Source organism: Pelophylax lessonae (assembly GCF_965119305.1).
Source record: "Pelophylax lessonae genome assembly, chromosome: 2".
Taxonomy (NCBI): Eukaryota; Metazoa; Chordata; class Amphibia; order Anura; family Ranidae; genus Pelophylax; species Pelophylax lessonae.
The window spans coordinates 457,247,617-457,268,548 of NC_138769.1; the positions used below are offsets into that span (position 1 = coordinate 457,247,617).

General features: G+C 40.6%; 1 protein-coding gene across 1 annotated transcript in view; it reads left to right on the top strand.

The window, feature by feature from the left end:
• Positions 1-1,050: 1,050 nt before the first annotated feature.
• The window catches only part of GABRA5 (gamma-aminobutyric acid type A receptor subunit alpha5), a 405,793-nt gene continuing 385,911 nt past the window's right edge, over positions 1,051-20,932 (top strand). The window contains exons 1-2 of the mRNA XM_082244514.1: positions 1,051-1,427; positions 2,564-2,705. Of these exons, the coding sequence (XP_082100640.1) occupies positions 2,620-2,705 (86 nt within the window). The 5' untranslated portion in view covers positions 1,051-1,427; positions 2,564-2,619. The remainder of the gene's footprint in view (positions 1,428-2,563; positions 2,706-20,932) is intronic.

Here is a 20,932-nt window from a genome sequence, read left to right on the forward strand (position 1 = left end):
TATACAGCTTGATTATTGCTATCTCCACAACACAGTTTATCAAATTTGCTAAATGAGAATGCTCACCCAATAAATTGTGTAAACATTCACTTCAATTATCAAATCATGTGCAAATGGAATAAGTAAAAAAGACATTTTTTGCTTTTCACATGATTGGGTAAAGAAAAGGAAAGGAACATTCACACAATGTGTCTCAACGCTTTTAGTAGATCAGTCCCAGTAACCTACAGTTTAAGCATGAATACAAGGACAGGGTTAAAAGAACAAATGACAGAACTGAAAGGGTTACACCAGCTTTCTGGAATTCATCAAAGATAATTGTGTGGGGAATCACTTACACATACAGCTTTGCAATGGAAACCTATGCATAGCCAGATAAATGTGTTCACTACCTAATCCAAATGTAAAGAAGCTATATGTAACAAAGAGATGAGATCAAAGCTTACGATCTTGTCAAGCAACTGCCACTGTTTGACAGCTAGGTCAGATGACATGTATGAAGGGTGAGTGATTTACTGATTGCTGCTATGTGAATATATAGATATATATATGTATATATATATATATATGCTGCTATGTGAATATATATATATATATATATATATGTATATATATATATATATAAATATATATATATATATATATATATATATATATACATTATTTACACATATATATATATATATATATATATATATGTATGTATATATATATATATATATATATATATATATATATATATGCAGCATTTACATATATATATATATATATATATATATATATATATATATATATATATATATATATATATATATATATATATATACTGTCAAAGTTCTCTCCAACCCCCTCCCAGAGCATAAAGGATGAAGAAGATCAATAGCCCTGGTGATGTAGCAGGCACATCATTTCGGTTTGTGGATGGAGAATGAGTTCTTTACTTGCAATAGATACCCCTGGGGTTCTGCTCCATGCCCCAGTTGGGTGACGTGGCTGACTCCTACTTGTCGGAACGTGGCTGCCAAATTGTCCAAGCTGCCTCTGTCTCTCGGGAGCTCATTACTGGCTTGGATAGACTGGGCTGCCTTCCCTCTGACCCAGCACTTAATAGAAAGCCCAAGCAGCTAACAGTGAGAGTTGTCCACGGCCACGGGGAAAGAAAAGTAGAGAGGAGATGTAGAGGACTGCTAGGAGGAGAAGAACACTTGTTCATTGATAGAGGGACTGGGAATCCGTTCATCCCGGAGGGAGGAGCTGAGCTCCAGCAGATCTGGAGAGGCCACCAGCAGCAAGCCAGCATCCCTTGCACCGTGCACACTTCTACTGAAGGGACTACATCCCCCCACCCAAAAAAAGAGCCTGACCAAGGTGACGGGAGATGAAGAGCATCACATCCTACCTGAGGCCCTGATACAAAGGCACGCTCGGTAAGCAATAGCTGGAAGCTCATTCTCTATGCTGTGTGGTTGCTAAGGATGAATGGCTTGACTGCTTTTAGGAAGTGCAAAAGGCTGTTAACTTGTGATGTCTGCAATAACTAACTAACACCTGCTGAGGGACAAGTCAGGGAAAAAAGAAATCAGCAATAAGTAATAAGAAAAAAGAATTGCCTGTAAGATCTGTGAACGTTTACTATCATAGATGTCCATGCAACAGTACCGTGATCGCAGCAAGGAGGTCCTGTCTAAAAACTAGAAGGGGGGGCATCGTGCTCAGAGTAATGTAAGATTAAAACATAGAGACTGCAGCTGACCTTTGTGTGAGACAAGGTGCATCCCCATTCCTTGAAATGATAATGCGATAATCCTCTATTTTTGTATATATATATATATATATATATATATATATATATATATATATATAGATAGATATATATATAGAGAGAGAGAGAGATGTGTATATATATATATATAAAGAGAGAGAGAGAGAGATGTGTATATATATATAAAGAGAGAGAGAGAGGTGTATAATAATATATATATGTATATATATATATATATATATAGCAGCATTGGTAAAGGAGTTAGTGCTGACTGTGGGACAGGATGCAGTCTTGCCATGGCAATGATTTGCCCCCCTTGTCAAACAATGGTGCACCATAGCAGTGATTGATCCAGGCTTCAGCACCACCACGCTGGACAGCTCCGCTGAAGGATGCCGCTAATTACTCCGGCACGATGCCTTATGGTCCCCACACCTGCAGGTTAGGTCAGTTCGGTCCGATTACATGCTAGCCCAGCCAGGGTTAACCGTATTGATCAACTCGGCTGCTAGACTGCATTGTGGAACTGATACAAAAATTGCCTTAAGGGTCAAACAATGACACTTTCATCGATGTAATAATTGTCGGAACCATTTAATAACCGATCCTTTTTGAAAGAAAATCTATTTGAGGCTTGCTTAAATGACGGGCAACGTGTTCAGTATCCATCTTCTTCTAATCATTGTAAAAAAAAAAACAAAAAAAAAAAAAAACGCTGTAGCAGTATTGCTATTGAGAATCGAATAACAGTGTATGCTGGTATGCTTGAAACTTAATGGATGCTCCTTTTCTTTAATGCAGAGTGGGAGTCAAGTAAATCCACATTAAACAATAGTTCACTTGTGTACCAAGTAGAAATGGACTGCACAATCAAGTCTGCCACCGCTCTGATCAAAAGTGTACTTCTTTCTTGTGTTATTCTGAGTTGTCATGTTCATACCAGGTAAGTGCTGCTTCTTGGTGAAGTTTTTGTTGCCTCTGCTATGCAGTCAAACTTATATGTCATAGGAATATATCAATTTCAAAAGAAATACATGATAATGATCTTTTTAAGAGATTGTGCTGATCCAATCTTTACTTCTAATGCATGTTTTAACTAAAAGGTAATTATCAAAGCATACTAATGCGTGATAATGTCACAGCAGGCTCCACCCTTACACATTTTGTCATATCTGATGTCATCTGGGTCAGGGACACCATGCTGGGCCATGTTGATCCAACATTTATTTCTAATGCATGTTTTAATTAAAAGGTAATTATCAAAGCATACTAATGCGTGATGATGTCACAGCAGGCTCCGCCCTTACACATTTTGTCATATCTGATGTCATCTGGGGCAGGGACACCATGCTGGGCCATGTTGATCCAACATTTATTTCTAATGCATGTTTTAATTAAAAGGTAATTATCAAAGCATACTAATGCGTGATGATGTCACAGCAGGCTCCGCCCTTATGCATTTTGTCATATCTGATGTCATCAGGGGCAGGAACACCATGCTGGGCCATGTTGATCCAACATTTATTTCTAATGCACGTTTTAATTAAAAGGTAATTATCAAAGCATACTAATGCATGATGATGTCACATCAGGCTCCGCCCTTATGCATTTTGTCATATCTGATGTCATCAGGGGCAGGAACACCATGCTGGGCCATGTTGATCCAACATTTATTTCTAATGCATGTTTTAATTAAAAGGTAATTATCAAAGCATACTAATGCGTGATGATGTCACAGCAGGCTCTGCCCTTACAGATTTTGTCATATCTGATGTTATCTAGGGCAGGGAGGTCAGGCTGGGCCATGTTGATCCAACATTTGCTTTTAATGCATATTTTAACTAAAAGGTAATTATCAAAGCATACTAATGTGTGATGACGTCACAGCAGGCTCTGCCCTTACGCATTTTGCCATATCTGATGTCATCTGGGGCATGGACACCATGCTGGGCCATGTTAATTCAATCTTTACTTCTAATGCATGTTTTAACTAAACTGTAATTATCAAAGTATACTTTCAGCAATGTCTATTATTGTCCATTAGATGATTGAAAAATTAGTGAACTGTGTTGATGCAAATCCATATAGGGTTTCTATGAGATAATGGGGATGATTTACTAATACTGGAGAGTGCAGAATCTGGTGCAGCTGTGCATGGTAACCAATCAGCTTCTAACTTCAGCTTGTTCAATTAAGCTTTGACAAAAAAAAAAAAAAAAATATGCTGGTTTCTGTGCAAAGCTGGAAAATAAAAATGCTGCTCTAGTATCCTTATACATAAAAAAAGTTTCAAAATTCGAGTGTAATAATACATTTATTGAAATCAATTTCAAGAGTAATAAAGGGATACAAAGTGATGTCCAAAATTAATCAATAGAGAAGTAGGTGTGGGACTCAAATCACTGATGAGAAAGGACAATATTGAATGTGAAGCTGATACGATGATATTAGGTGTGCAGTTATTAGGATCTTCCACCAAGTGACCCCAAATGAGGCTTACCAGGTCGTAGTGACTGTCTGGTTAAAGATAGGTTAAAGTAAGCATTGGGCATATGGCATCATGCGAGCCTTAATAGGTGTTGTCATCAATAAGAAGAGGGCTTACTGGTAATCCCACAAGGTGTATGTCAAACCTCATTCAGAAATCCATCCCGGTGTTGGTACATTAAAGATAAAAGTAGAAACTCCTCATAGTATAGACTTTAAAAATGCTTTTTTATTAATAAAATATAGAACACTCACATGATAAAAGAACAGACATATCTCTCGTCTATAAAAAAAAAAGGAAACAGTCAAAATGGCTTCCTAACAGCTTCTGGTAATGCGTGATGATGTCATAGCAGACTCCACCCTACACATTTCATCATATTTGACGTCATCTGGGGCATGGGCGCCATGCTGGGTCATGTTAATCCAACCTTTACTTCTAATGCTTGTTTTAACAAAAGGGTAATTATCAAAACATACTTTAGCAATGTCTATTATTGTCCATTAGATAATTGAAAAATTGACAAAATGATGCAAATCCACATAGGGTATCTATAAAATAATGGGGATGATTTACTAAAACTTGAGAGTGCAAAATCTGGTAAAGCTGTGCATGGTAACCAATCAGCTTCTAACTTAAAGCGGAGTTCCACCCAAAAGTGGAACTTCCGCTTTAGGGAGTCCTGACCCCCCGACATGCCACATTTGGCATGTCATTTTTTGGGGGGGGGGGAGCGGGTACCTAGTTTTGACAGGTACCCGCTCCCACTTCCGCTCGGAGCGCCGCGGCTCCCTGAGCGGAAGTTCTCCTCTCCCCCTCCCTCCCTGCAATCTTCTGGGACACGTCGGAGGTCCCAGAAGATTGCCGGCCAATCACGGCGCGCAGCAGTGATGCCGGTGCAGAGGGAGAAGATCGAGGCTTCCGGCGGCCGCATCGCTGGACCGTTGGACAGGTGAGTAAATGGCTGGAACTCCGCTTTAAGCTCGACAAAAAAAAAAACTGGAAGCTGCTTGGTTTCTGTACACAATTGCACCAGATTTTGCACTCTCTGGTTTTAGTAAATAAACCTCAATATGCTGTAATACATTTTGGGATGTTTCTATTCAATGACTATGGACTTAGTATCATACAAGCATTCTGTTTCAACTAATATTTGTTTTTAACAAAATGGTTAAAGAAGACCCTTCCTTTTTGTTTTTTTTGGGTGGGTGTTAATAGGGAGTGTTATCTGTCAGGCCATTCATTTCGTTCAGCAAGCTGCTTTCTTTACTACTGGTTCTACCTATCTGTGCTGTGGAAAATTCCTAACTGAAATTAATGAACATGACAAACTATCCTGAAAGGTATTTTCGTCTGCAGCAGTGGAAAGAGGCTGCCAGAGGATCTGTCATCAGATTGAAACTGTTAGGTATGTATACTTTCACACATGTGCTGTTCTATCACTATATATAGTAGAGGGCGGAGGACAGGTTTAGGATGAATCTAGCACTGTCTGTCAGTACTATATGGCCCCAAGGACTAAAATGCAGACACCCAAGTTTAGATGTCTCTTCCAGGACCTTTGGAAGACCCAAATTGTAGGTCCCTAAGTGGCAAAGATAGGCCCACGACTGCCATTTTCTGTGCTTTCTTATTGGCCAGTAAGACCTCCTTCCATAGAGATGGGCCATTAGGTTGCAGGAGTTGATCCAGCTTTTCACACTACTAGGGAGTCTTCATATTTTTCATGTCAGAAATGTCTAGTATTTGAGGATCCTGGGGAATTTAAGATACAATCTGTAGGTATTTGCAAACACAGCTAGATGCCTGCCGTTTAGTCCTGGGGGTTGTTTAGGAAGATTATGTTACTTACAGGTGTGCTTTATATGTAACCCCAAGTAAAATAGACGGAGTGCTTTCAGAATGCAAATAAATCAACAATCGAAGCAATGATAACACCAGCACAGGTGGGAAATACTACTGTAGATAACATTTACAATAAGGAAAGCAAAATCACACTATACACAACAGAGCATTACTAATACAAGAGCAAGGCATAATCAAAGCCAAGGTACTTCACCAAAGAAAAATAATGTTTTAGTCATATGCTAATACAGTCTCTCTAAACCAATTGTAATATTATATTTAATTACTACCTCCATAGCAGGAATTTTAAGGTGTATTAAACCCAAAACAAAATTGTAATATAGTTCAGCTTACCAATCCTTAAATGTGGTGGCTGCATTTGTTTTTTTTTTCTTTTTAGGATATTTCCTTTATTTTCACCTGATGACCCAGCCAGTAACATGCCTCCTGCCTTCACTATGGATGAGGGAGCAACAGAGACACCCTTGGACAGCAGCATTGTCAATCTGGGGAGGGTAGCGATACATGCACTAGCAGCCTTAGATGGACTTGACTAACAAATTAAAACTGAACTTCAAATGACACTTTTCAGCAGTTACAGTCACAGATTTTTTTTTTCCTTGTGGGATAAAGGTTTTACAGAAAGCCTAAGAAAAGTAATTATGCAGCCACCACATTTATGAATTGGTAAGCTGCATTATGGGTTTTGGTTTAATACTGCTGGAGCAATCTTCAAGTTACAATGTGTTACACAAAAGTGTAAGAGAGTATAGTGCCTGTTTAGCCCATGTAAAGCAATCCGATCTCAAAAAGAAGACTGGTATCCAACTAGTTGCTATGGATAATACAAACAGTTTTCCTCCTCCCCTGTTTAAATTTGCCCTTATGCCCTATCCACTATGTACCCTGTTAACTGCATGTTCTACTGATAATAACAGATAATGATGCCAGGTGACCTTAATCTCACTATATAATGCTAACCTGACTCATTAAGAGTCATTGACCTAACTGTTAACGTGGTCGTAAACCTCAAAAAAATATGAAAAAAGCACATCCTTCTATACTGTGTATTTGTCTCTCTCCAAAGCTAATTTTTCTCTCCTAACTGGTTCCCCTGTTATCAACATGACTCAGTTCTAGCAGCTTTTCCCAACTCCAAGAGTTAAAATGGTGACGGGGAAGGAGATGCAGCACTCAGCCTGTGACTGTTATCCACAGCTGTGCTTGTTCTCTATACTGTGTGAAGGGAGTGTGTCCCTTCCCTCCAATCAAGGCTGTGAGCTGTCAGCTGTGTGAATACTTCAGATCTCTGCCCCCTGCTTATAGATCTAAAGAGAAATCCTTTCATCTTTGTGTTTTCAAAACAATCTGCATAGGAAATGGCAGCAGATGCACAGCTACAACTTATGTAGGAGGGTTTATTTAATCTCTGTGTATCTTTTAATGCTAGTCTCCTCACTGGGAACATGTGTTTACAACCACTTTAAATGAATGATGGTCTTGGGTGCTAATATGAGACTTACATACCTACACATATTTGCATTACATATAGTATTTACACCAGTGGTGGTCAACTATGATCCTTAATTAGGAACCTCAAGTGCTTATTCAGGTGGATGTTTTCTTGCATTTATCATACATTTGAAATACACATCCAACACATGTCAGCAAATTTAAATTTACTGCAATGGTACAGTGGGGGTGACTTTTCTGAGGTTACTAGTGCACATGTGCTTCTAGCTGGTAATGGGCAAAGTGCACATTCTAATATTCTTTGAGAAATGAAGATGTGCATCACTGCTTTAAATACCTCTTACAGAATATGACCTAATCTTGAATGGCTTATTCTGAATAGTATGGTCTGTAACATGTATGTGTTGGGTTAGGTTTCATTCTTCGTGTGGAATATGTATGTAAACATGCATTTGAATTATACAGCATTTTCTGGTGTGCTATGTGCTTTAGCTCCAACTGGGCTTTAAAACACGAATGATGTTTGCACATGGTCAATTAGTTATTTAACCTTGCAAATATACAATGTATACACTGACTCACATCATATTCCTGATGCCAAAAAGACATAGCCCTATTTACATATCTATGCCTAACACTATGGGGTTTATTTACTAAAGGCAAATCCACTTTGCACTACAAGCGCACTTAGAAGTGCTGTCGCTATAGATCTGAGGGGGACATGAATAAAAAAAACAGCATTTTTGCTTGCACATGATTGGATTATAGAAATTAGCAGAGCTTCCCTTCATTTCAGATCTTCCCCTCGGATCTACAGCACCTGCACTTCCAAGTGCACTTATAGTTCATAGTGGATTTGCCTTTAGTAAATAAACCCCTATGCCACCTTCCCTTTGCTCTCCCCTTGTTGCGAATACATTTAGTAACCAGTGCTAACAGCAGCTATAATTCTGAGTGCTACATGTCACTAAGTTGTTAAAGAATTGCTATCAGAAGATTTCCTTAATATACACCTACATGATAAAAACTAGTTTCCGTCCACTTTGTGACCATTAAAATAGCTTCTAGTTGTTCACCTAAAAAACTGGTAGTGGTATTGTCTGTAATTTCTTTGAAGTGCAAACTGTATGCTGTGAATGTTTTTAAACAGCCTTGGTTGTGTATGCTGAATCCTGTGTGTGCTGTATATGTGCTGTGAAGGTTTTGTTTGGTCAAATGTGCACGTTGCATCCTAGGTTAGCTGATTGTGTTGTGCATGTGTGCTCTGTACACACTGTGCTAAGTATGCGCTATGCTATGTACACTGCAGTGCCAGTTATAGCCTGGTGTGGAGGTGCAGTGAAAAATGTTGGGGGGGGGGAGGGCAGATGATGAGAGGGCAGCAGGGCAGTGTACAGGGAGGCGGCAGTACAGAGGATAAGGTTATCAGTTTGTACAACAGTGTACAGAAGGCAGGGTGCAGCAGGTCATTGTACAGGGGATCAGAAGGCTAATGTAAAGGGTCAGAAGGGAAGAGTACAGGGTGTCAGCAGGGCAGTGTAAAGGGGGTCAGCAGGGCAAAGGAAGGTAGGTCAGCAGGGGGTATATATGAGAATTGGTTGGGCAATGCACATGGAGTCAGTGTGGCAGAGGACAGGGTCAGCAGGGCAGTGTACAGGGGTCAGAAGGGCACTTAGGTTCACTGCTGGCAGGGCACTAGGTAGAGCTTCTCCCATTCCAGCACTGCACACAGTCAGGGCACAGGCAGCAGCAGAGCTCCTCCACCCCCCACAGCTTTATTGCTATTCCAACCAGGGAATTTCACAGGTCAGAACTGCAACATAAGAGCTAGCTACAAACTGTGCAGATTGTGGCTGTGTGTAAGGGAATCTAATCTCAGTTATATGCTGTGTGGGGAAGAGGAGCTCTGCTGTCTGTGCCCAGACTGTGTGCAGTGCAGGAATGAGAGAAGGAGCTCAACCTCCAGGGTGGAGGTGGGGGGAGAGGGCCGTGGGCTTTGGCTTTTACAAATATAAGTGGGGAAGAGCAGGAGAGATGAAAACAATATCAATGCAGGGGTGGCAAGAAGGGGATGGAAAGTGTTGGGCAGCAACTTTAGATATGCAGGGTGCAGTCATGATCTTTCTTTCTTCCACTGCATTAAGGTAAAAACCCTTCTATGTAATGCTCCCCCTAGGCGCCCCCCCAAACACTTACCTGAGCCTGGTCTCGATCCAGCACTGTGCCCGAGACCAGTGTCTCTCTGCTGTCTCTCTCTTTCCTAACTGGACATGGAGGCAGCCGGGGGAGCCATTAGTGCCTGCTGCTGTCAATGGAATCCTATGAGGAGGGAGCAGGGGGTGGGGCCAAGCCACACAGTGTGTGTCAAAAGATGCACAAAGGCCCAGTTCATGTCTTAGGCTGCACAAGTGCTCCTATAGCAAGCAGCTCACTATAGGGGCACTCACTGAAGAGGAAGTGCCAGGAGATCTGGAGTGGGACTCCAGAAGAGGAGGTTCAGGGTTGCTCTGTGTAAAACCATTATACAGAGCAGATACGTATGACAAGTGTAACGGATCAACCGACGCCCCGACGGGGAACCTCCGTTGACGGATGCTCCTAGTGCTTCCCGTGGGCTCCAAGCACTCCACCAGACACCATAACCATGTCAGACCCCACAAACCACCACAGCTTGGTTGGGGTCTCACCCTCTCCTACCCACCCTGGACCTACGACAAGGCTCCAGGTCCCCGTGGGTGACCCTCTCTTTCCCCAGAGAGTGAAGCAGGAACAGGAACAAGCTCTTACACAAGCTCTTACAAGAGCTTAGTGATTATCCAAGGGAGTATGAAGGACATAGCAATCCCTTGTAGCATATTTCCCCAATGAGAGACAGAACTCTAGATTGAGGGTGAAGTATAACTCAAAACTTTAATGGTACAGCTGCTCTTTTATACCATTTCCCCCACAAGGTTACCGCCCAGGTGGACCTTGTTGAGAACAGGCCCTGGGCTTCACAATCCAATGAAAACAGAGTTTTACACTCCCATACAGTGTACACAAAGATATACACTGTAAGACAATCCCCTCCCCCCCCCCCCCCTTAGCAGTCAATCCACATTCACATGTACATCCCATAATAAGTTTATCTTAAGGCAGACAGAACAATGTGAGGTCATTAACATTTAACAATGGTAAGTATTATTTAAAAAAAATAAATAAATAAGCTTCACAATCATTTTATTCCTGGAGGGAGTGAAAGGATTCTGGAGGATGACAGTGCAGGGACCCTGTGCCAGGAGATGTATCAACAGATCTTAAGAGGAGAGATAAGGGAGAGCTATGTTTCCTAGCCTCTAAAATATAGTTTCCTAGTCTCTAAAATATGGGAAAGGAAAGTGGAACAGACTGCTAGTTTAGTTGGGCAGAATCACCTCAGAAGTAGTGAAACAGGGGTGGCAGGACCAGGAGGGAGAGTAGTGGTAGGTCAGCAGCTTATGTAAGGAAGCGGCACTGATAGTTCTTCGCCTGCAGTTGAGACCAGGAAAGCGTGGAAAGAATCCAGGGAGCAATAGAATGGTGCTCCCCAAGCCAGGAGTTGTGCCAGCAGCCAGGAGATCAAGTGAAAGCAAGGCATACTCATTGCTTCAGCTGTGCGAAGGAGCAGATAACCAGCCAGAAGAGCAGTGATTACCTGACAAGGACATGGCAGAGGCTGTTTCATTGCAGAGAGGCAGCCGAGCTCGCAAATTAGATGTCTAGTCTGTCAGTGGGGGCTTTTGGAGGGCACAACTAAAATGTTAGTGATAGCAGCCTAACCTAGCACCCCTCTAAATCTGGCCATCCATGGTACACCGTTTGATGTGCATTGTTTATGCTTTGTATTCTGTACTATTTGTTCAATGTATGTTTTGCACCCCCAGTGCTGTGTAAACTTGGTATGCAGTGTTGTATATCATGTGTCTTTTGAGTGTTCTGTGCTATGTATGTTTTGTGTTGTGCATGATCTGTTGTGAGGGTTGTGCATGCTCTGTGTTGAACATTGTCTGTGCCATATATGTTGTATATATTCTGGGTTGTGTTCTTTTTGTGTGGTCTACTCTGTATATTCTATGTGGACTATGTGCTGCTTATCCTGTGTATTCTCTGAGTTATATACACTCTATACAGTGCATTTTCTGTGTTGTGTAACCAAGTTGTGTGCACTTTGTCTTGTGTATGATTTTTGCATTGTATACATGTGTGTGCATTGTGCTGTATTTATTCTGTAATATTGTTGAGTATGTGGTGTACATTCTGTACTATGCATGACAGCCATCAAAATTTCAACTTGCCTGCTCACATGAGGCGAGGGGAAAAAAGCTGAGGGCAAGTGTTCCGGCTCAGCTCGGGTGGGGGGCGGGTCCGCGCTGCTCAGGTGGGGAGGTAGGCTGGCTCAGATCGGGCAGGGGGGCGGGACCACTCGGCTCGGGCGGGGGGCTGTTCGGGTCCGGATTGGTCCATTTAGCTCGGGCTGGCCCCGTGCACACTGTGTGGCCACATAAAGGTGCCTTGCAAGGAGGGGGAGCAGGAGGAGAAGAGGATCCTGCCAGCTCCATGGCAGAAGCTCCTTCTAATCCATGCAGGCTGCTGGTTTGGGCGGGCTTTGGGCTGCTCTTTGGCAGCAGCCCCACTCTTTCAGAGGATGTATGGGGAAGAGAGCTCTGTACTGGAATGGAGTAAGGGGGTGAGCTCTGTACTGGGGAGAACTTGGGAGTACACAGCACATCCCTCAGCCCTGCACTCAGCAAGTAGCACACTATTTAAACCCTGCACTCGGTATATAGCGCACCTCTCAACCCTGCACTTGTTACGTAGCTCAACTCTCAACCATGCAGTCTGTACATAGCACACCTCTCAACCCTGCGCTCTGTGCATATATACCTAATAGGCAGTAATGATGTGTACAATGCCTTATGTAGCCAATCATATTTCATCCTTATTTTATTTTTCACAGTCAGATCAAGGAAATAATCTTCATGTTAATATTGTTAGAGTCGTTGTTGTTATTATTATTTTTGTAATTTAATTCTGCATAAAACAAATAATAGTGTCAATTTACAAGGGCATATTTAGGGGCAGAATTAGGGGTGGGATAGGGTGGGGCAACTGGTGGGGAGCAACTCTTAAGGCCTGGCTAGTAGCTCAGGACTTGAAATTTTGAGCCCTGATATGATGTTAGTATTCTGCGCTGTGTATTGTGATTGTGCTTTGTGCAATGTGCCAGTTTGAGTTCTCTGTGCTTTATGTGTTCAGTGTTGTAAATATTGTGTTTGCTGCGTTTGTTGCATGCACTATGTGCCCTGTGTGTTGAGTGGTATGTGGATTCTTTGTGCTGTGCATTCACTTTATTAACTGTGCTACATGCTGTGTGTACCCTATACCATGTATGCTCTATACTGTGTGCTGTAAATGGACCCATCCCCACCCTTTCACCTCCTGGAAACACAATAATTTCAGTGTCAATGCATCTCATCCAAGGCATAGGGAGTAACATTATCAAAATTTAGAGCCTATGAGCATTATTACCTGAATTAATTTGTGCCAATACAATTCACCACAACTAATGGCCATTCACATGTATGCATTGTTGGGTGCTGAAGTGTGAGTTGCATTGTGTATTGCATTACATGCATTGGGGGCCCATTTGAAATGAAAAATGAATGGGATATTCCTCAAAATGCATGTACATGTGTATTACCCCCAGATGATCCCCAAAAAGTCATGTTAATGCAGATGAAAATGTGGTAACATGCATGGAAAAATGGTAATCCAATTTAGTAAGTGATTATGTATGATGCCCATAAACTAAGTAAGAATTTTTGTGTACACCAAAACTAAACAAAACACTAAATAGGTTGTAATTCTATTATTTTCAGCAAACCATAAAAGCACTGTCTTGTATATGATAGCTATTTATATATTGAAGCTTAAAAGTAATCCTTCATATACCATATCACTTTTTATTAGTCTGTTAAAGTCATTGTTAATAAATACACTCTAAATCAGCCTTGTTCAACCATTTTACCAATAGGAACCCCTGAAAATATTTTCAGCTTTCAGGGGACCCCTGATAAAATTATATCCTAGTACATTAGTGTGATCAGTAGGTAGAAGCTATATTAATACATAAACGTATAAGGAAGGTGGAGTACTCTGATACCCAAGAAGGACCATTTTTAGGCATACCCCTCTAAAGACTAATAAGGATTAGAAAATAAAAACAGAGTACAAATTTTAGTGCACCTATTGGTGGTTGGTGAAGAAATGCCCTCTTACTGTGTGAAAAAATCCACCTTACTTTGGCTATCCGAGGGAGAAGCATCTTCTTAGATTGGTGGTTAGTGGTAGGAGCACCCCCTCACAAACAGCTAAGATCACCAATTGTATCAATGTATCAATGTATCAATTGTATCAATGTATAACCAAATGGTTAGAAACCTGACACATTTCGGAGGGTCATGCCCCCTTCCTCAGGGCTCTAAGGAGGGGGGCATGACCCCTGAAACACATCAGATTTCCAACCATTTGGTCCTAGGATGAGTTTCATTGTGTCCAGCTGGAGTGTATTAATATCTCTTGTATTTATATCTCAGCCTGTGAGTAACCATTTGCCTCACGCCCCCCAATGTGTTCATGCCCTCCTGTGTGTTTTTTGCAATTTAATATATCTGAATAATACATGATTGTAAATTTTTATTGTTGGATACATTTATAAACACTACTAAATGTAAAACTAAAAGATTGAGCTGCCAAATATTATTCAGTATTACTATCTGTATATCTCTATCTATCTATCCATCTATCTATCTATCTATCTATCTATCTATCTATCTATCTATCTATCTATCTATCTATCTATCTATCTATCTATCTATCTATCTATCTATCTATCTATCTATCTATCTATCGATATATATATATGGATATATGTATGGATATATATATATATATATGTCGTGAACTTCATTCCATGTATATATCTTGTGTGTCATACTGTATTACTGTCAATGGACAGCCCTATAGCAAGGAACTGAGGATATTGACAATGAAAATAATACTGTTTTTAAAATTTACATACATTTTGTGTCTGAGTGTGAATGAACCAGTTAAGTACCAGCCTGTAATAACCTTTTATCACCAGGCCATTTTTCAGTTTTCTGTGCTGCAGTAGGCTGACTGTCATGCAAAAGTCTACCCAAATTTTATAATAATTTTTGAGACAGGTAGAGCTTTCATTTGGTGTCATACATTAACCACTGTCTCTTTTTTATTAAAAAAGGAAAAAAATGTCAAACATTTTGAAAAAAAAAAAAAAAGTTTATCTTAGTTTGTGTTATAAATTACTGTATATCAATGAAAAATTCCAGGGCAGTGGTAATTTCATTTTTTGTCACAAGTTTTGGAAAATGAAGAAATCTGTTGGTTTTGAGAGGTTTAAACATAGCACTTAGTAATGATGCACTAGATAAATTCAAATATATAGTTCATACACAGAGGATAGAACTGAAGGGGGCTAATATTCTGGTAACATGCACTGGCTGGATGGAGATGAAGGGGTTAATGTGGCTTAAGGAAGAACATTTTAAATATACTAATTCCTTCAATCACATGCTTGGATAATGTCTTAAAGCTGCACATAATGTTAAGAAACATACCATTCCAGGGCTGATCCTTTACACATGTGGGGGGGGGGGGGGGGTTGTCAGGCCGTTGTTGCCTACTGTGACAGCTTTGATTTGAATCACCAGGCACCTGCGTCCCACAAATTCTGACCTCCTGGATTGGCTCCTTTGATAGCCAGCACACAACACTGGGATGTATGACATCTATCATAGGAGCTGATCCAAGAGGCAGGAATTTGTGTGATGCCGGGCGCCCGATGATTCAAATCAAAGCTCTCACAGCGGGCGATCACTGCTCTGTGTGATTATTCGGCTGGCTGTCCTCTTCCTCTTTTCTCTCTGATCCCCTGCACTGGTCAGGCTATGCTGATGAGCACTGGTGATGCTACACTGATGGGACTGGTAAGGCTACATTGATGGGCACTGGTCAGGCTGCGCTGATGGGCACTGGTGAAGATGCATTGATGGGGACTGGTGAGACTACATTGATAGGCACTGGTGAGGCTTCATTGATGGGCACTGTCAGGTTGCGTTGATGGGCACTGGTCGGGTTGCCTTGATGGGCACTGGTGAGGCTGCATTGATGGGCACTGGTGAAGCTGCATTGATAGGCACTGGTCAGGTTGCGCTGATGGGCACAGGTGAAGCTGCATTGATGGGGACTGGTGAAGCTGTATTGATTGGCACTGGTCAGGTTGCACTGAGGGGCAACAGTGAGGCTGCATTGATGGGCACTGGTGAGGCTGCATTGATGGGCACTGATCAGGCTGCATTGATGGGCACTGGTGAGGGAAATGGGACCCGTCTGTAAAAGTAATCCAGTGGCTTCTCAGCCAATATGATTACTTTTACATTGAAGAGAATCACCAGCTCTAAAGAAATATCTTAATCATTGCTGCAGCAATGTTGCAGAGATCACCCTTCCAATCCAGCAAAGTACTGGTACATCACTAGATGGCAAGTGGTTAAGGGCTAAGTTTTCTTTTGGGAACATAATATATGTTACATCCTTATTTAAAAAGTAATATGTTGCTAAATATCCCAACCCTCAACCCCTGATCAGCACACTTGTGGTCCTTTGACACTTCCTCCAGTTTTCTACCTTATAATGCTGGATGAAGTGTCTGCAGGAGCCTGACATTGCACCCGCAATCCACTAATCTACTGATCCATTGAGTGCAGGTGTATTGCTTTGTAGGCTCCTATGGGAAAAAAATAATACATGCAAAAATATGTGCATTTATAATTTTTTACTTAATGGTGAATATAGCCTTGAGATATTGATTTTCTTAGGTTATAGTAGAAGTTTCTGTCATATTTCAGATAGTTAGTAAAAAATGTGCCCAATCAGTAAATGCTTCATGTTTTGTCAGTATAAAAGACAACAGGGATTGGCAACACTGCTATCACAGCACTAAAAACTGAAAGTTGTCCTGGTAATGAAGGAGTATAAATGGGCTTGTACTTTGGTGGTTACAACAATTCCATTAAATAATATAAACAATGTATCCCCAATGTAAAACCATCATCAATCACGTCACCTAGGGATGTAGAACCAGGGTCTATCATGACAACCGACGACTGATTATATTTTTCTGCAGTTACGATGCTCTGCTGCCATAGTACTGTTTACATTGCTGATTACTCCCCTTACTTGTACACCATTAAACCCCCCCCCCTTTCTCCTGTACATGTATGGTTCTGTATGATCTCTAACTTGTTTCTATATGTGGCCTGTATATTAACCCCTTCACCTACCTTGTCCTGAACATCTGCAGAGTAAACCTTTCATCTCCATTCCCCCATTGTATATGGTCTGTTCATTAGCCCCTTCACCTTCCAGCTCTGTGAAGTATATAGTACATTAATGTATCTAGTGCACCATTGCCATGCTTCATGTTTTAACCCCTTTTATACTCTCACGTTTCTGCATTTGTAAAAAAAAAAAAAAAAAATGTGTCAAAAAATGAGATCAAGGTGTATAATTTCCAAAAAGGGATTTGGGGGTTTTCATTTTGTCCTGCCATTTTTATTTGATATGTGTTATAGTAGAGAGTAAGGAAAATGTTTTTTTTCCATGGTTTTTAAGTCTTTCTACCTTATTTTGTCACAAAAAATCTAAATGTGTTGCATAAGCCAGTAATTGTAATATTTTACAATACTGAAAACTGTGAAATGAAAGACTTACCTAAAAAAAGATTCCCTCCATGCTGTCACCACTGACAGGGCTTCCATCTTCACCCAGTCTTCCTTCCGGGTTCATGGGCACCGTCGTTTGATTGGCCTAGCCGCAATGATTTTTACGGCTATGGCGCAGCTCCCTCTATGGACAGCACACCGTCCATCGAGAGCGCAGTACACATGCGTCGGTGACATCACTGGCGCTGCTAAAGTAAATATCTCCTAAACAGTGCACAGATATTTACTGTACCTACAGGTAAACCTTATTAAAAGGCTTACCTGTAAGCATAATTTACAAAAAGGTCTTTACTACTTTAACTCCTTGTAGGAATGGGTATGGGTTACTAATGTACCCCTGTACTCATTCCTGGGGGAAGTGATAAAAATATAGAGGTGCCCTTATTCTAAAGGGGGCTTCCAGATTCCTACATGTCCCCCCCCCCCAGCAAACCACAACATCTTCTTAGGGCTGGATAAGGAGACAAGTTGCCTTACAAGGGGGAGGATTGGCTACCCCTTGTTGCAGGATACCTCCCCAAGGTTAGGGCCTCGTACCATACTAGACTTGTAGCCTGGTATGATATAAGAAGAGGGGTCCACAAGCTCACCCCTTCCTGTCTACCCAGGCTGCATGTCTAGATAATGATTTGGAATCAATTGTAGGGGGAATCCTTCATTATTGATTTGCCTATTACCTAGTTATGTTGCCTGGGTGGCCAGTAATATGAGGGCATTGAGCATGCTGCCCACATTCCTGTAACTTACCAGGCCCCACGATTTTCAACACAGGGTATCTTGGACCCCCATGTTAATTGGACAAGGGTCTTTTCTCCTCATCTGGTCCCCAAGTGAATGTGGGATTTGTGTAGGGGACTTAAAATAATCTGGAAGCCACCTTTATAGTATGGAGGCCCCCAGATATCTGCCATCCCTCCAGCGTAATGAGTACAGAGATACATTAGTATTCCTTACCTTACTCCTTAGAGTTAAAAGAAAAAAAACACACACACTGTCACAAAGTACTTAACCACCTGACAACTGCCCAATCAGGGGACTTCCTGTTTTAATTGTCTGCTTTAAAAAATACTTTTGTACACTGCATGCACATGCATAGGCATGTGTAGAGTGCCTGTTATTACTCTGTCAATAAAAGTGGCTCTATACCTTGTCATCACCGTGACCAATTACATCCCAAATGTATAAAAAAAACATAATCTATATACATCACCTTCTGCCTGTACCTGTCTGAATATGACGACCCCTAAATAATCTATTTACACCCCCTTCTGCCTGTACATGTCTAAGTTTGACACCCCTAAATAATCTATATACACCCCCACCTGCCTGTACATGTCTGAATATGACACCCCCTAAATAATATATTGACACCCCCCTCCTGCCTGTACCTGTCTGAGTATGACTCCCCCAAAATAATCTATTTGCACCCCCTCCTGCCTGTCCCTGTTTGAGTATGACACCCCCTAAATAATATATTTGCACCCCCTCCTGCCTGTACCTGTCTGAGTATGGCACCCCCTAAATAATCTATTTGCACCCCCTCCTGCCTGTACCTGTCTGAGTATGACAACCCTAAATAATCTATATACACCCCCACCTGCCTGTACATGTCTAAATATGACACCCCCTAAATAATCTATATACACCATCTCCTGCCTGTACCTGTCTGAATATGACGACCCCTAAATAATCTATATACACCCCCTCCTGCCTGTACATGTTTGAGTATGACACCCCTAAGTAATTTATATACACCCCCGCCTGCCTGAATATGATAACCCCTAAATGATCTATTTACACCCCCTCCTGACTGTACATGTCTGAGTATGACACCCCCTAAATAATCTATTTACATCCCCTCCTGACTGTACATGTCTGAGTATGACACCCCCTAAATAATCTATTTACATCCCCTCCTGACTGTACATGTCTGAGTATGACACCCCCTAAATAATCTATTTACATCCCCTCCTGACTGTACATGTCTGAGTATGACACCCCCTAAATAATCTATTTACATCCCCTCCTGACTGTACATGTCTGAGTATGACACCCCCTAAATAATCTATTTACACCCCCTCCTAACTGTACATGTCTGAGTATGACACCCCCTAAATAATCTATTTACACCCCCTCCTGACTGTACATGTCTGAGTATGACACCCCCTAAATAATCTATTTACACCCTCTCCTGGCTGTACCTGTCTGAGTATGACACCCCTCCCCCCATAGAATGTATACACCCCCCAGCTTGTACATGTGTGTGTGAATGACTCTCCCTTTCCCCATAGAAAACATTTATGAAGAAAGATAATTTATTTGTTATGATTTTTTTTATAAAATAGGGGAAACACACCTGCATGAATAATTGAAAGTCAAACTACCACTGCACTGAAAACTGAAAAATGGCATGGAAAGGAAGAGGGTGTAACATGCTGGTATTGAGGTGGGCAAAAAAATACCCCCCCCCCCAACCACAATGATCTACTGCACAAAGATGTTAAACCGCTATTCAAAAACATTGTTGCTGATAAAATGTGTATGTGGCAGCTCATACTTTGTGGTGAAGTAAAATGCACATTTTGTTTCAGCGTAGACTTGCAGAATTAATACTTGGGCTAGGGTGCAGCATATATACACTGTTTTTATCTAATTTTACATTTCCATTGCATTTGAGTGGAAAAATATTAGAGCATCTGTCAGGTTTTTATTGCTGTTTGCATCTCTGTTAGAAAGCTTTCCACCCACTTCCTGTCAGGGCAGGAAGTAATGGGAAGTCTCTCCAATAGGGACATAGATGAAAACCTAAACACATTTTTAGTTAACCTGAGAACGGGTTAAAGCCACTCACAATGTTTTGATTACTATCTTTGACTTTCTGTAACACAATCACATTTTTTGTATTGGCATCACAGGGATTGAAGGGGATCTCCCCAGTGAGCTTACAGACTGAAATAAAAACCTCACAGAAATTCTAACTCTTCTTCTCTACTCTGTCTGAAAAAAAAATGGGTTTAGGCTATATGCTTACTGAGATTGATGTCAGTGTTAACATTTTCTATCTATCTATCTATCTATCTATCTATCTATCTATCTATCTATCTATCTATCTATCTATCTATCTATCTATCTATCTATCTATCTATCTATCTATCTATCTATCTATCTATCTATCTATCTATCTATCTATCTATCTATCTATCTATCTATCTATCTATCTATCTATCTATCTATCTATCTATCTATCTATCTATCTATCCATCTATCTATGCCATTAAAGTTCATGTGTGTAAAGACAGGTGTCCCATTACGTTTGACAATATAGTATATATATATATATATATATATATATATATATATATATATATATATATATATATATATATATATATATATATATATATATATATATATATATATATATATATATATACTGTATATATATATATATATATATATATATACAGTACATATATGTATATTTATATATATATATATATATATATATATATATATATATAT